The sequence below is a fragment of the Haliaeetus albicilla genome, chromosome 16 (genome assembly GCF_947461875.1).
Source record: "Haliaeetus albicilla chromosome 16, bHalAlb1.1, whole genome shotgun sequence".
NCBI lineage: Eukaryota > Metazoa > Chordata > Aves > Accipitriformes > Accipitridae > Haliaeetus > Haliaeetus albicilla.
Genome location: NC_091498.1, coordinates 3,484,483 through 3,500,598, shown reverse-complemented (window position 1 = coordinate 3,500,598; position 16,116 = coordinate 3,484,483). Strand labels below are relative to the sequence as shown.

The window sequence follows — 16,116 nt, the reverse complement described above, 5'->3', positions numbered from 1 at the left end:
CTCCCTGGCAGCTCCATGTGCCAGGAGCCCAAGGCCATTCCTGCTCCATTTCCTTTCCTCACTCTTCCCCTCCTGAGGCTGATCCAATTGGAGAAGAGTCTCCTGCTGCCTCCTCTCCCTGTCCCTTCCCCGTGCCATCTGTCCCCAACACAGCGACATCTTCACAGCTCTGTGCTGGTGGCATTTCTGCTAAAGGTCCTTTTGTGCACCTCTTAGTTGGCTCTCTATTTTTAATCCTTCCATCTCCACAGGGTCTCGGGGTATCCTCCAAGCTGGATGTGATCATCAGGGATGCAGTTGGAATCCGTTTCACATTGCTGCACCAAGCCACATGCACACGTATATGTTCACATGCCTACACGCACGCTGGCTGCCGTGCCAGACTTCGCAGCACTGTCACTCTCCCCTGTTGGAGAAGACAGGCGCCCCATCGGGTAGGACCGAGCTGAGCACAGCACCTCGCACGAACATCGGTTATTACCCCAGACTAGGAAGGTAAAACGCTGCAGCCAAGACAATCAACAGCAATTAGCCCTTTTGGGAACTCAACTTGAAATGCTGCAGAGGCTTTTCAGTGTGTGCCGATTGCTCTTCCTCCAGTCCTTTGGAAGTGATGCGAGTTGGACATGCCAAACCACTGGTCATGTCTGAGCAAAACTTGGAGCCTCGTGTCATTTCCATGAGGCTGGGAGGGCTCGGGGTGGGGGGGATGTCTGTGAATGTTAAAGGCACTTGTGTACCCAAGCAGTGAACGCACATGCTGTCATTACCTCTGCAATGCCATCTGGCCAGCAGCAATGCAGCTAGAACCAGGGCTGTGTGCAGAAGAACATTTTACAACAGAAAGCAATTAACCGAATAAAGCCCTTTTTAAAATCCAGTAATTAAAAACAGTCCCTCCCCCTTGTTTTCCTTTTAAGCTGAAAGTTGCTGTTTACTCATTTGCTTTACAAAGTGTGCCTTGTTGTGGCTTCAGAAGAAATGAAAGTTTGAAGTGGTTAGAGAAGAAAGGCTTTGGGGCTGGTGCGTTCCAGGCAGGGCGGAGGGGCAGGGGCTCTCCAGCCCGGCTTGTTTGTATTTGTTCTTGTCTACTCACAAGATCGCTAAACACACATTTAACAAGTGGTGAAACTGTCTACCAGCCTGATCTCTCCCAGGGTTCATGAGAAGAGGCCTGGCACATTAGCATTGCTGGGGGAAGGGGAGGGGGAGAACAGGCCTTTTGAAGGGTTGGTGTTTTGGGGCTGAGCGAGGGAAGGGCTCCTTGTGCAGGCCAAGTCACAAACAAAGGCATTGTGTTCCCCGGAGCCCTGGGGACTGGCCCCAGGGGAAGGCCAGGGCCTCGCTTCACCAGCGGTTGGGTTTTCCCATCCCGGCTCCTCTTGTTGCTTCAGCACGGGTTCAGCCTTAAGGCCACCCATGTCCTTCCAGCACCCAGAGACAGGAGCGGGACTGGCACCTCGAGTCAGCTCAGCCTGCCCCTGACAGCCAAGAGCCAAGGAACCCACCGCAGTGTGGAGGGCTGCAGCGTTCATGGAGACCATCCTGTACTGCTGCAGCTCGCCTTGTCAGCATTGCCCTCTCCAGGTCTGAAACGTGAGAGAGGAGCAGACCTGTGTCCACTGACAGTAAGTTTCTGGGCCCTCTCTGTGTAGCCACAGGGGAGCCCTGACCTCGGTTTGGGCTTCTGGATGAGCCAGTAACCCCAGCTGTCAGCAGGGCTGGTGCAATATTAATTACCACTCATTGCTGCTTCTCTGTAAAGTGAGTGCCCAGTGCATTAGCATCATTATGGGTGGGGAAACTGAGGCATATCAAGGGCATTCAGTCCTAAAAACACTGGCGTCGTCTGACGCTAACTGTCGGGATGCACTGCCGATTCCGGAGCAGGAAGGCAATACTGTCCCTGGCTGTCCTCCAGCCCCACCGACCTGGGGACGCAGTCACAGAGCAGTCTTATGCCTGGCATTCACGGCTGCGGGTCCCAGTCTTGCCCTGGGTATGGGCTCAGGGGGACAAGCACCATCTTACGAGGCAGAAGCTCTTGCAGAGACAGCAGCACCTCTGAGGTGTCCCAGCCATGAGCTTGGGAGGTGCAGCCTCATGGTGCCTCATCCCACGGGGTTTGCACGGCTGTCCAAAGCCGAGCCGCATTCCTGGCCGCGGCGGCAGAGCTGGGCGCAGACCCGCCGCGGGGCAATAGGCGTGAGGACACAGACAGCTGTGCCAGGGTGGTGAGGGTAGCACCAAGTTTCAGTCAGGCCCCGAGCAGATACAGGATCTGCCCTGTCCCTGCCTGGGGAAGGGTGAGGCCACAGGTTTGTGGGAAAATGTTGTTTTTCCCTCCCCTGGACTGCCCCTAGCAGTCGGCTGGGCCCGCTCTGAATTGCGTGGGCCGGGGAAGTGGGGGCGAGTTAACAATTGTAGTGCCTCTGGCTTGGAGCAGAGCCACGGCAAACAATCCTCTCCTGGCCGCGCTCCAGATCTGACAAAACACGGAGGTGATATCGTATTCGTACCTACATGCTTTCATCCCAGATCACCTCCCGAAAGCCCTGCATGATTCTCCTGTCTGTGATGAATCCCTCTGCTTAGCCACAGAACAAGACAGCCTGTCCACAGTGTTGCAGCCAGGAATCCCATCCAGCATCCCTGCGAGGCCTCTGCTTTTGAAATTACAGCTGTGGATCTGGCAGCCAGTGGTGGGACCTGAGGTTAGAAGGTGATGTTGACTGAAGACGTGCGGACAGGGCATTCCAGGCATGCACGGGGTTAAATCGGAGGTGTCAGTTCACGGGGAGGTAACAGATATGTCCTGCTCCTCACTGCCTCTGGCTTTCCAGAAGCATTGCCCTCCCTCCCACATTCCAGCTGCTGCAGCTTTTCACAGCTGGCTGCTCTCCGGGGACATTTCCCAGAGCTGAGCAGGAGGGAGGGGAGCAAGCGGCTGTGGTCCCAGCACTGAAGGGGGGGTTGGTGGCTGGGCTGACTGTCACCCCCCCCAGGGAACCTTGGCCTGGAGCCCTTCACCCCCAGGAGCAGGCTGGCACAGGCAAACCTGGGCAATCCCAGGTCCCTGGCAGGGATCCACCCTCAGCCCTGGCCCGGAGAGTTTTTCCTGCTGCAGAGAAGGGACATCAATCTTTGCAGCTCACTTATTCCTTGGCCTCCAAAGCAGGGTAGCCAATTAGTGCTGGGTGTGATGGATGGCTTAGCCCCGTCCTCGTGACACCCATCCTCTGGAAACGGCTCCCACCACATAGAGGCACAGCCAGCCATAGCGGGGGATGGCTTTCACCAGCCTCCAGAGTCCCAGAGGGTCTCACAGGGGTCTCAGGGATGGGGAAAGGCACTGCAGCAGTGCTTGCTGAGCTCCCAGAGACATTGCAGGAGGGGAAACAGCCCTGAACGCTGGGCCAGGGTTGATAATTCAGGGCTTGGGGAGAGATTTCCTCTAATAATTCCCTGACTTGGCTGTGGCAAAGCCCATAGCTCTCTGGGGAAGAGCAGATCAGCTCTGGGCAGATGTTGGTCACCCACTGTTTGTGGCTCTGCGCTTGCGGCCAGGCTTTGCCATCGCAAGACAGCGTACCATGGGAATAGCTTGCACGGACGCTCGGTGAGAGGCAAGTAGGCAGCAAAAATCCCATTGCTGCACTTAGACCCCGTCTCCCCTAGAATCATCCCTTGTCCGCAGTGAGGTAGGTCTGCCTGCTCTCTCCCGTGAGACATGGGCGATGGTTACTGAAACCTGGCTTCCCTCACACGCAGCTAAACCCTTTTAATCCTTCCCTGTCGTCTCCATTGAACCGACCTGTGAGGGGTCTCAGCACCGTCTCTGCTTCGGCTGCTCCCCGGCGCAGCTAATCCTGGGGTGGTTCAGATGGCCCTCCCAATCCCCCAGGGCTCGCTGGGGGCGATTATAAACAACTCTCCAGGAGCACAGGCTGGAAAACGGATCCGATTACAGGAGAAGTGGGTTTCGGGGCCCCTGCTCTGTTCATAATGAAGTGTAATCCTAGAAAAACATGTTGCCAATTACACTTCAATTGAACCCAGATAATGATGCTTAGACAAGGCCCAGAAAAGATGGAGTCTGGACAGTGAATTCCTTTCTAATGGAGAAGAAAAGTGTTCCTCCGTGGCAGGTCTGGGCTCTGCTTGGTTCAGGCTCATTGTGATATGAGCAAGAGCTTGAAATAACCAATCTCTGGATCCCATTTAAATGATTTTATCAGTGGAAAGAGTATTAATCTCTCAAAAACACATGTTTATGGGAAGTTTAGTTTGGAGATGTATGTTTTTAACTGAAATCACTCTGGAAAGGGAGGAGGAGTGGGTCTCAAAATTGCTAAAATAACACATTTCTAATTCTTCTGGTTCAAAGTAACTTTTCATTTTGAAATGTAAGCTAATAACAGCTCGGTTTCTTGACCACTTTTTATAGTGAAAATTAAAACAAAACATCAAAATTATAGAAACAAAGTGCTATAACCTAAGGCAAACGTTTTATTCTCATTTTGGGGGGTTTACAAACACTTCTGAGACATCAGCTTTCCACTCCAATGCAGGTTGGCTGGTTCAGGTCTCTGTTGTTTTAGTTTGGGAGGGAGGATGATGAGGTTCAGTCTCAAAAAATGGTCATGGGGGCTGTGCCTCGCTCTGCCTCTGTGTGCTGGGCTGGGGCAGGCGTGGGTGAAGGGCAGGCAGTAGCTGGCATTTGGCTTTTACGGGAGCCGCTTGCAAGGTGCTGGGGGATTGCAGATGTCTCGGGGTTGGCGGGTGCAGTGCGGGTGAGCTGGCAGAGATGGCTGAGGCAGATAGGGAGCACCCAACCACGTGTCCGGGCACCTCCTCGCACGGGAGACGGGTGGCGGGGTGGCTTGGCTGGCCCGAGCGGCAACGGGCTGTTATCGCCGCCACGGTCTTTGCAAAAGGCTTTGGGAAACCCACGTGTTGCCAGATCTCAGAGCTGATTATTTTTTTCAAAATAAAAGGCATTATTTTTGTACTGCGAACCTCCTCTTCAGCTCTCTCCCTCCTCCCCTCTCTCTCTCTCCCACACACACACGTTTTTTGCTGCCTTGGGGGATTTTAGCAGCGCAGGGCTCTGAAAAACAGACTCCTACCTCCTTCCCGCAAGCTCAGGGAAAGCAAGATGCTCTATAGATACCGGGCTGCAGGTCAAAGTTTCCAGCATTACAGAATGAGACAAGAAAACAGCAATTCATGCTAGTGTCATAAAACCTAAAGTTGGGCTTTGGTTGGTTTGTTTTACAGGGTAGGTCTGAAATGCCCTGGCAGTGCCGTGAGCTGGCACGTGAAGACGGTCCAAGGCTGTGGGAGCGTGGCAGGGGGCCGAGCTCCCGACGGGACCACCGCGGCATGGTGCCGGGGTGCCAAACCCATCCCGATGCCTCCGAGCACGGTGCCACCGCTGCCGTCCCGGCCCTCGGCCGTGGCCGCTGATTAATCCCAGGCGAGGGCCCTTTGAGCGGCATCCTCAAACAGCACCGCGCTTCGAATAAGCTGGTTTCCATCTGAATCATAAGTCTCCAAAAGTGCCTGCGCCGCACAGAGCCGGGCAGACATGTGTGTGCGTGTGGGGCTGGATGTTGATTTTTCCCTGAAACAACTCAAGGCTTTATCAGTCCCATCTCTTTCCCACGGTTTTCTGTTGCCAGTGAGGTCACTGGTCCCTTTAAACTGGGGCTGAGGCCAATGTGCAGCGGGTGGAAGGGGGGCCGTGGGCAGGAGGGGGGGGGACATGAGACGGTTCACACAGACTGTTCCTTTTACAGGAAGACTTGGGATTTCGACCAGCGAGCGGGAGGAGGCGGAGGGGGTAGAGGAGGCGGAGGGGGGGGCCTGGGAACCTGGGAGCGCCGGCGCGGCCGCGTAATCCGTCACTCCCGGGAGATGTCTCATTAACCCATTAACCAGGGAGGTTGGGGACGTGCTGGGAGGAGAGCGAGGGAGAAGCCGGGGGTGTGAAAGGCAGAGTGCGGGCAGGGGAGGAGCCGTGCGAGGCACTGGGGCCAGCTCCTCCGCGCAGCCCGGGGAGGGACGGCACTTCCCCGAGGACGGCGGGGAAGGACGGCGGTGGCCTCCGGGGCCACGCGTGGGGCAGCCTCGCCGAGTCCACCGGCTTCACCCCCCTAGAGCCCCGCGGGGACGCGGCCGCCCGGGTGCCGCCTGCGAGGATGAAGCGGTTGTGCGAGGAGAGCTCGTCCGACACGGAGTCCGACGGCACCATCGACGTGGGCCGGGAGGAGTACAGGTGAGGACGCGCCGCCGGCGGCAGCCCCTTCCCGGGGCTCAGGGAGGTGGGACGAAGTCGGGTTTTGGGGTCTCTGCTGCCGGGCAGCTCGGCATCCTGCGGGGGAACCCGGGCTGGAGAGGGAGTTCCCCGGGACCGGGCACGGCGCTTGCTCTTGCCCCGGAGCTTGCAGCGGCTCCCTGCGAGCTCCTCGGGGCGGCCGAGTTCGGCGCTTGCCGGGGCACGGCGCGGGAGGGCACCGGGCTCAGCCACGGACTCGCCGGGAGCCGGCTGGCACCTCGCTTAACCCCTTCGGGCTGGGCCGGTCCTGCCCTGGGCAAGGACGGGCGGGGGGCAGGCTGGATCACTCCAGCCTGCAAGCGTGGACTGATGCTGGCGTTAGGACTGACCCGGCAAAGAAACCCAAGTCGCGATACAAGTATTAAAGCTGTGTTACGAGCTGATTGCATTCAAGAAAACGCCTTATTCAAGCCAGAGCAATTGCCTTCTCTGCCAGAGAAGGGCAGCTCTGATCTTCGTTAGCGGGAGCCCGGTTGCTCGCAGGTCTCTGCACCCCGAGATGGGGCAGTCGTGTCCCCCCCAGAGCAAAGGCACCCATCAGCTGCCCGGGTGCCGCTGCAGTCCCAGCGATCCAAGGGCTCCCGGGGAAAGTGGAAGGAACGAGAAGGTTTTGCATGAGAAACGCTTCTGCTCTGCTGATGCATTTCTAATGCACCAGCTGGGGCTTTGATCTTTATTAAAGAGGGAGCCCGTGCAGTCTGGCCAGCAAAGGGTGCCCTGCTTTAAGCGTACACTTTCAGTATCGCAGTTCGCAGGCTCCATCCCATCACTGCTGAGCTGCAGTTTCGGCTCTGGGGCTTTGCTGCTGGGTGAAATAGTGAGTAAATACTGAGGACAGGACCTCTGCGTGGTTCCCCAGGCAATGTTCTCGGGCTTCGCAGCGCTCCCCTGGGCCGTGGCTCTGCTGGCAGAGGGCATCCCCAGCCACTGCTCGCAGCCCGGGTTCCCATGCTGTGTCAGCCATTCCCGGGCATGCCCGGGCTCTGAGTGTGCAGATAGTGCTGGGGATGAAGGAAGGGCTCTGTTATTTGGTCTCATCCGAAAATCAGCTGCTTTTGAACTCTCGTTTCGGTAGCCAAGTGTCCCCCTCCCTCTGCGTCCAGCGAGTCCCCAGATGAGTTCATTCCCTTTTGCCGCTTGGTATCCTGAGCAGAGAAGTCGCCCTGTCTGGTGCCAAGCTCGGGTTCTCATGGGACTAAATTAATGAGTCTGCTTCTCACTGATATGGTCACAGTAGAGTTGGGCATGTCCAACACGTAATGTCCTGCACAAATTCACTCACCCCTTACGCAGTTTCCAAGTGCATCAGTATTTAACCTACCTTCCTGCTGCACATAAGATATATCCCACTTCTTTACATCAGTGCAGCACACTGAGTCTATAGTACCCCGATGGATGAAGTAGAGGAATTGTCATAATGTTTTATTTCAATAAACAGTAACAATGAATTTTTGATCTCTCTCTGGTGCTGCTAATATGTCTTCTCAAGCCAGTCGTAGAACCAGACAGCGCTGTGATCTGGTGGTATTTGTATATAAGTATATTGTTGCTCGTGTCACGCAAACACATGGCCAAAAGAGCTGTTCCTGCCCTGACAGAGTTTACATCCCAAGTAATATGGTCCTGCATGGGATGCTGGCGGATTGAGCAAAATGAAACACTTCCAGGTGGGGAGTGAGGTAGAACGATTAGGGCAGAGGGAGGCAGCCAGGTAGTCTGGCTGGGGTTCCCAGCCCATTACCCATCGGTTGAGTGGTTTGGGCAAACCAGTTTCCCTGTAGAGTGGGGATGAGTCACTCCGGGTGTGAGGCTTGGTTCAGTGCGTGTAGCAGGTTTAGACTCCGGGGTCACTGCAAAAGTGCAAGATACTGGTTGGTTTTGGGGTGGTTTTTTTTGCTTTTTGCTTTGAATGAACAGCCAAAGTTATGCTGTAAATGATAAAGTCGAGCACAGAGCAATGCAGAAATTTTAAACATCAGAGAATATAGTTACGGTATCTTTTATGTGATTCAAATCAGTCAAACACATTTTTTAAACATATTTTGCAGTGAGCTATGTCTTTATATCCACATCTGGAACTGTAGTTCACAAAGAGCAACGCGTTCGGACAGCTCTGCAAAGAGTTTCAAAATTCACTGTTATAGACTCCTTGAGTGCGTACTCCGCATTCCTGTGCTGCTAGGTGAATTCAGTACCTGCCCCCTGCACATATAACACCCCAGCGTCCGCACAGAGCCCATTTTCACACCATACGTGCTCACCGTATGTGCATTTATGTATACCAGCAATGCATGTTCGTACTTGCGAAGCCAGCCAGCACCTATGCCCAGAGAAAGCCCACCCAGCAGACATTCAAATAGGGTACCTGTATGGAGATGAGCGGAGCAGTCAGTAGTAGAACGTGTTATTTCGTCTGATTGTGTAAAACCACTTCTGAAAGCACCTCACTTGGGCCTAACAAAATGTATTTTTAATGGGCTGAATTTGGTCTAGTTTTTGGCTTGCTGTGCAGACAGTACTGTCTCTGCAGAAACATCTTTAATAGACTGCTATTAAAATGCTTCGTCAAACTGAAAAATATTTTGATTTGATGGGGTGAACCCAAATGCCCCTTTCCAGATTTGTATGTCTTACGCGGTCTCTGAGTCCCTCCGGAGCGCTGTGCTGGCCAGGATTGCAGACTGCCGTCTTGCCTGCGTGTTAACATCCCTGCACCAAGTTTCGTAAGGCGCAGAAACAGCCCTGAGCCAGTCCCACTTCCAGAGGGAGAAACCCTGCTTGGGGGAGGTGGAAGGTCGCCTGGCCGGCCTCCCCTCCAAGCGGAGGGGTTTTGCTCCAAGAAGTTTCCCACGCCTGGTTATCCATCATTATGGAGACTTCACCTCCATGGGGACCTAAGGATTGAACTTTGCCTCCCTGTGCATGTCTAGTGCTGACCTTTGGTGGTTTTAGCCTCACCCGTGTCCACCAGGCACTGGACAGTTTGTGGGGCCGTTCTCCATAGCCTGTCCCCCCGTGTCCCTTGTCCCTTGAGCAGAGCTGGTCCTTGGGGCTGTTGGCCAGCAGGCACAGTCTCTGCTCTGTCACCTCCTGCCGGGTGTTCCCCCTGCCCAGGTCCTGGCCCCTCTTTGTCTGGTTCAGGGGTATCCATGCATTCAGAATATCATGGCCCACCCCAAAAATTGTGGTTTGTGAAGCGACTCTGCAGGAAGCCCTCAGAAACCACATCAACGCTGCCGTTAGCCTCACCCTGAGGAGCAACCAGCCCTTTGCTGCCGCCCTGGGTGGGAGCTCAGATACACGTTCGTGCTATCGCAGCGCTGAGATGCAAAGCCTTGCAGACAGGGCAGGCTCAGACACGAGAGCCGGGAGGTTCACACATGGAGAAAAAAAAGGCCATGACTCCAGAGCTCGGATCACTGCTTTTCCAGCCTGTGGAGATACCAGCACGGGCTGAGATTGAAGGAGACGTGTTGCTGGTAGCGGATGGACAGTTTGGTGCAGAAATCTGTCCCAGGCTGGTGGGAAACTCTCGGAGGGGAGGGAGTGGGATTTGAGTCTCTACTTGGTTCCCCATCCCCAATTCCTGAGCTCTGTGTTGTGGGTAAAAATGAGATGGGAACCACAGAAGATGTTGGGGGGGGGGGGGGAACTGCAGATGGCAAACGTGTGTAAAGCATATGTGCAACGGAAGTTTCTCTCCAGCTAGTGCAAGAAATTATTCCCTCTTCTTCCCTTCCAGCCATGTTTCCAGGTCTGTGTCTCCCACTACGACATCTCAGATACAAGCCAGGAAGAAGAGGAGAGGGGTGAGTCTCATTTATGTTGGGGGTGTTGGCATTATGTATGGGAGTGGCTGTGCTGTGTCTCCCTGGGGGGTTTGGCTGGTTCCAGCTGTGTGCCAGGGCTCCCCGTGACATCCCCTGTGTGCAGTGGGGTGCTGTTGGCACATCCTTACTCTGGGGACGCAGTGCAAAATTGACTTTACACTGTTCCCTGCTCCATCTCCTGCAGAGCTCTCCCCACAGCCAATTCGAGATTTTTTGCAGAGGTTTGGCCTCAAATCTGGAAGAAAGGGGTGGGGATAGGGGTGGAGGAGAGCAATTTCACCTGGGGTTGTCACACCAGTCAGTTAATGTTTCTTTGCTCAGCTTTTGCACCCAAAACATTTACTTACATGGCCCTGTTCAAAGCGCCTCTCTCAACCTGCCATAGCTGTTAATGAGGGCTTTAGACCCACGAGCTGTGGCTGTAAATGACCATGGTTTCTTCTCTCCACTTGGAAATCTCTCACAGATCATTGAGAAGCGGCGCCGTGACCGTATCAACAGCAGCCTCTCCGAACTGCGGCGCCTGGTGCCCACCGCCTTTGAGAAGCAGGTGTGTGTGTCCATGATTTCTACCCATCCTCCTGTGCAGGCTGTGTTTCAGAATGAGAAAGTCTGGAGCAATGCTATGTCTTTCTTATCATCATCACTTCAGGGAGTAAGTAGGTGGTGAAACTGGGTGGTAAAACAATATTAACAAATATTCAGGAGCCCTAGGGAGGATAAATTCAGTCCAGAAAGTGTTTTGCAGATATGAAGATGCACAGAAATGGGGATTTTCAATTTGCATCAGGGCATCTTGGGAAAGGAGCTCCTTTTTCTACTCACTTGATGTAAAAACCAGAGCCAATGCTCTGGCTGGATGCCCTGCTCCAATCTGAGCCCTCCTGCGCTTCAGGACGGTTTCAGGAAGGAAGTCATTGGGCATAACACAGCCCCTGAGAGGCACAAAACCCTAGACCAAAAGATGATGAATTGCTCTTTTTTCCTGCTCCCAACATACAGGGGTCTTCCAAGCTGGAAAAGGCAGAAATTCTACAAATGACAGTAGATCACTTAAAAATGCTTCACGCCACTGGAGGAACAGGTAAGAACTGTTTTTAGAAGCATACGGGTGAGGTGAAGGTGAAAACCTGGAAGGAAAATTCCCCATCAGCCTCAGCAGCAAGCAATACCTTGATGCTGGTGTGCCTTGCTAACACCAGCCAGCACCGAAACGAATGCTGCCCTGCCTGCTTCCCAAGGGAAATATTTTTTGAGGGAGGGCAGATGGACATTTCCTGCCCTGTTGTTTTTTATATGGGTCAGCATCCCATGCATCCATTTGGCAGACTGGGGTATGTGGGATGGCAAGTCCCACAGACCTGCAGGGACGGCACCCCACTAAAAGCTGTCCAGCCAGAGACGTGCTTAGTCCTGCTCAGAAATGAAGCCTGCTTCCAGAAAAACGATATTAAACTCTTTACCTCCTCCCTGGGACACATTTCCTGCAGAGGCTGAATTCTGCATGGGGACTCTGCAAATAAACAAGGCTTTTTTCCCTTTCTGTTCTTTTTTTTGTGTCTCTTGGTTGTTATAAGAAGAGAGAGGGAGCCCTGTGCAAAATTCAACAAAGGTCTTATTTGTACTGAGACCTCAGTACAGACCCTCTGTCCTGTTCCAGTTAACAGGATGGAGATCACAGCTCCAGTAAAGAAGCCTCTGGCTTGCTTACCACCCATTTTTGGCTTGCTGGGGACATTGCTGGCATCCAGGCTTTGGTTCAGAGCTGTAACTTGGTCTGGAACATTTGTTTAGATATTCAGTTTGACTGCACTGCAACAAAGGGCTGTATTGTCACGAGAGACCCTGTCAAGCAAAGTGGTCCAGCGCTTCACTGTGCTGTGACATTCTCTGCTTTATTGCTTATCGTCTCATGAAGCTGCAAGTAGGGAGCAGAAGCCTAAAAATCAGCCATTGGTTGCATTTTATCTTGTTGATTTCTGTGGCTTTGAGCTTTCTTGGTCCAGTGGTTTTGGTTCTGCCACTGTCCTGTGTCCTTCAGCTGGACATCTGTTTAAGTCAAGTATAAAGATTGGGACCCAGGCAGAGGAAAATGGTGCTGTGGATTGAGGAGACAGTGTCCCGCTGTTCTGCAAGACCAGGGATTGTCCATTTGCAACGAGGGACCCAGTGCCCACCTAGCCCACAGTCATGTCTCCAGCAGCGAAAACTGATAGAGTCCAATAGGAAAAAATTTTTCCTTCCCGAGCACAGTTAATGAAACCTCTTACTCATCTCACATGCTGGAGTAAGAGGCTTCATGACCCTGGCAGTTTTATCCCGATGAGATAACCGCAGATGCTATTCTCATGCACGCAAACGTCCAGTCCTTTCGGACACCCACTTGGCTATCTGCTTCAGTAATATCACACAGCAGCAAAGTGCCTCAAGTGAAATACACAGTGCATTAGAGAGGGTAGTGAAATCAAAGCACATTCCTGGGCTCTGCATGGACTTATTGTCACCCGTGTCCTCTCCCTACAGGCTTCTTAGATGCTCGAGCTCTGGCCGTGGATTACAGGAGTATCGGCTTCCGTGAATGTCTCACCGAAGTTGTCAGGTACCTGGGCATCCTCGAGGGCCAAAACACTGCCGACCCCATCCGTCTGCGACTCCTCTCCCACCTGAATAATTATGTGGCAGAAATGGAGCCTTCGCCTGTGGCCACTTCTCTCCTGCCCATCCAGACGTGGCCGTGGTCCTTCCTCCACAGTGCTGCTGGCCCCGTGCAAATCCCCAGGAGGGAGGCTGCTCCCGCTCCAGTTGTTTTGACTGCATCTTCCTTGGCTTACCCAAGCCCCGCTGTGAGGCCAGCACCGCTTCGCCGTGTCCCCAGCGACATGCTGCCATCCCGCCGAAGCTTCCTGGCCAGCAGGATGGCCTCTTCCAGCCGCAGGGCCCGAGGCGCGGGCTCATCCACGGCCATAGCAGCTGTGCCCAGGATGCCGTCACCAGCGGGCATATTGAGAGAGGGCTCATCCAAGAGCAGCCAAATAGCAACGTTCCTCTTCTCACCAGCCTCTGCCGGCATCCCCATTCCACCGGCTTACACAGCGCCTCCTGCCTTGGGCGCTGCCGCGCAGGGACCCGGGATCAGGGTTGGGACATCCAGGATCTGCCGCTCCTGGGCTACTGAAATCGGGGCTTTCTGACCCTCCCCTGCCCTTCGGAGACAGGAATTCTTCAGCACTCATTGCCCACAGGCCTAAGAACAAACTCAGCTGAAAAGGCATCTTTCCTGCTTTGCAGAAGCCAAGGATCCATAAAGAAAATTCTCTTTACTCTTCCTTCCCTCCTCACACCGCTTTCTTTGCCTCACCATCACACATCCTCTCCCTCATGATGCCTGCAAACGTAAATCACATCCAATTTGATGCACTTGTCTGCACGCGGCTGTACTCCAGATCCTTCTGGCTACGAGGGAGGGGGCACACGCAGATCTCAACCCTGTTCCTTCTCCAGCAAATCCCTCTGCAGAGCCCAGTGTTGCTCTCCTTCGGAAAACAGCCAGCCTTGAAATACTGTCTTATTTCCTTGGGGACTCAAGAGCTGCCAGAGACTTGCTCATGCTGATTCCCTGTGATGTGTCCCCCAGCTGCAGCACCTAGTTTTGGTGTGGTGGGACAGACTCAGCTCAGCCCCCTCCCCAGCACTGCTGGCACCCGGCAAGGCGGCTAGGGCCCCCCCCAGCTCCCTTAGCGAACTGGCTGCCTGCTAATCCCCATGCTTTCCTTGCTGCATTACCAGCTTTTCCCACTTACGTGCCCTTAAGGTGGAGTGAGGCAACAGCTTAACAGAGCTCGTTCCCACAGCCAAGCTGAAATACTGCCGTGTCCACAGGGCCTGTGCTGGGTCCCTGCACAAACCGTGCAGGAGCAGCTGGCCAGGCTGCCTGGGTGGAGGGAGGCTTCTGCAGCCCTTGCTCCGCACTGAGGTGTGAAGAGGCGAGATGAGGCAAGACAGGGGATTTCAAAGGGACGTCTGTCACGGAGGGGAAGGCTCTGACGGCCAAAGCGAGAAGAAAAGGCATTTCCCTCTGCCAGTCTCCCCACTGGAGCCATCTCTCCTCCATCCCCTGCTGAACAGCTGTGACTGCAAAGGGGGGGAATGGGTCAGACCAGCCTGCATTTGAAGTGCCTCCTTCATTCTCTCTTAGCTCTGCATCCCTCACCCTCTCCTCCCAAATGTCTCTGTTTTCTTTCTTCAGCACCGTGTTTTGGTCTCACATTGCTCATCCCTCTCCCTGGGCCAGGACTAAAACCCACTAAGGTTTCACAGCAGACCTCGGCAAGCTCTGGGTCTGCACTTGTCCTGATTACTGAGAGCTTTTTCTGACTTGGCCTGCATGCCCCTAGATAACTGACGCAGCAGATATGCTTCTGCTCCTCCAGCTGTCCTCCCCTCCTCTCTTCTTTGGGCAGAAAGGAACAGAAGCTTGAAGCTCTCAAGCCACCCTGCTCCTGTGCCACGTCTCTAACTCCTATGGTGGCCAGGGCAGGGTCTCCCAGTGCTCCTCCTCATCTGAACAGCCCTCGCTCCCTGCATCTGTGCCTTGACTTGCTGGGATACACGTGCAGAATAGCCTGGACCTAGCTGCATGCCCACCCCAAGGAGTCTTGCCCACCTCTACAGCACTGTGACATGAAAAGAGAGAAAAGCAGGGAAAGGTCAGTGCAAACAAAGGTAAAAAAGAGGGAGAAGATCTCTCTTGAATGGGAGAGCCTCTCCCCATGCCTCAGGTCAAACGCACAGCCGGTTAGACTGTGTGGATGAGCTGGTGTTTGTGGTCCTACAGATCGTACCTGCCATGTGCATGTCAATGTATGTATCTGCTATTGTTTTGAAAGTGAGTCCCTCCCAGTTGTTTTGATGAAAGTCGTCACACTTAACACACAGAAATGCTTCCACTACTTCTCTTCACCCTTGTCCTGAAGTGCCAGAATCAGCCAGGAACAACATATTCCCTTTTAATAAAGTCAGAGGATGTCCCCGTGGACCCCGGTTGTTCCTGCGGCTGGTCGGCACGCTAGAGCTCACAGCAAATAGCCCAGCCTCACTTTACACTGTGCAGAGCTGTTAGATTCACGAGCTGTGACATCCAGCAAAGGTGTCAAATAAAGTCTTTCAAACCCCTGTCCTGGCTGTGAAATGTAGTGTTGATGTGAATCTACTCTGCTAATCCAGCCTGCTTGGATGACTGCTAGTTTTGCAGCAGGTGAGCTTTTGTTCCTGAAAAGCTTCAAAAAAGGTGAGATGTAGCTTGTAAGGTAACATCCCTCCTGGTCGCTTTATAGCTGCTGCTCTTAGTAACTCTGCTCCCATGACTTTTTACTTTGCAAACCACTATGTGAGTCAAAATCAGCCGGATAGTCAGCAGTGCGTGCCCTGAGACTGGCAATAATCTGTGGCTTGAGAACAAATAATTTCATTTAGCTACCAGCATCCACAAAAATGTCAGGGAACAAATCAGGTCCAGCAGAGCCTTGCAGCCAGACGCCAAGGGCTCGCCTTGGTCTCCTGACCCTTTGCAAGCAGGACCAGAATAACCCCTGCTGCATCTTGCTGTCGGGAAGTGCTTTGGACTAAACAAAGAGCCACAGCTGACAGCTTGTCTCTGTTTTGAGGAAAGGACCAGTAAATGATCCTTCTCGTGAAAGATGCTGGGAGAATTTTCTGGGGAATGGTGGGAATTCGACTTCCTTTCCCATAACTCCTTCTCGCTCCAAAACGCCTTTCAAAACCGCCCATAAATCCCTGCCTTAAGTGCTGTGTTGGGAATTGCTGGAAGGGAGCAACTGCAGCTGTGATGGAGTAATGCAGCATCCGTCTGGAAGCAGAGAGAGACTTCAAGAGCAATAATAGGACTATTGATGACGGGTCATCCCGCTGGTGCCTGGGCTGCCCCGA

At 53.7% G+C, this 16,116-nt stretch overlaps 1 protein-coding gene across 1 annotated transcript; it reads left to right on the top strand.

Moving 5' to 3' along the window:
- Positions 1–5,887: 5,887 nt before the first annotated feature.
- HEYL (hes related family bHLH transcription factor with YRPW motif like) lies at positions 5,888–15,345 on the top strand. Its single transcript, XM_069803071.1, has 5 exons — positions 5,888–6,280; positions 10,083–10,149; positions 10,637–10,720; positions 11,173–11,254; positions 12,694–15,345. The coding sequence occupies exons 1-5, from the start codon at positions 6,204–6,206 to the stop codon at positions 13,359–13,361; spliced, it is 978 nt and encodes a 325-aa protein (XP_069659172.1). The 5' UTR covers positions 5,888–6,203; the 3' UTR covers positions 13,362–15,345.
- Positions 15,346–16,116: the final 771 nt, after the last annotated feature.

Excerpts from the sequence above, each read along its gene's own strand:
- HEYL (XM_069803071.1), top strand. The coding sequence starts at position 6,204 with ATGAAGCGGTTGTGCGAGGAGAGCTCGTCCGACACGGAGTCCGACGGC. Across the intron at positions 6,281-10,082 it reads GTGGGCCGGGAGGAGTACAG|CCATGTTTCCAGGTCTGTGT; the intron begins GTGAGGACGCGC and ends CTTCCCTTCCAG. Across the intron at positions 11,255-12,693 it reads TCACGCCACTGGAGGAACAG|GCTTCTTAGATGCTCGAGCT; the intron begins GTAAGAACTGTT and ends CTCTCCCTACAG.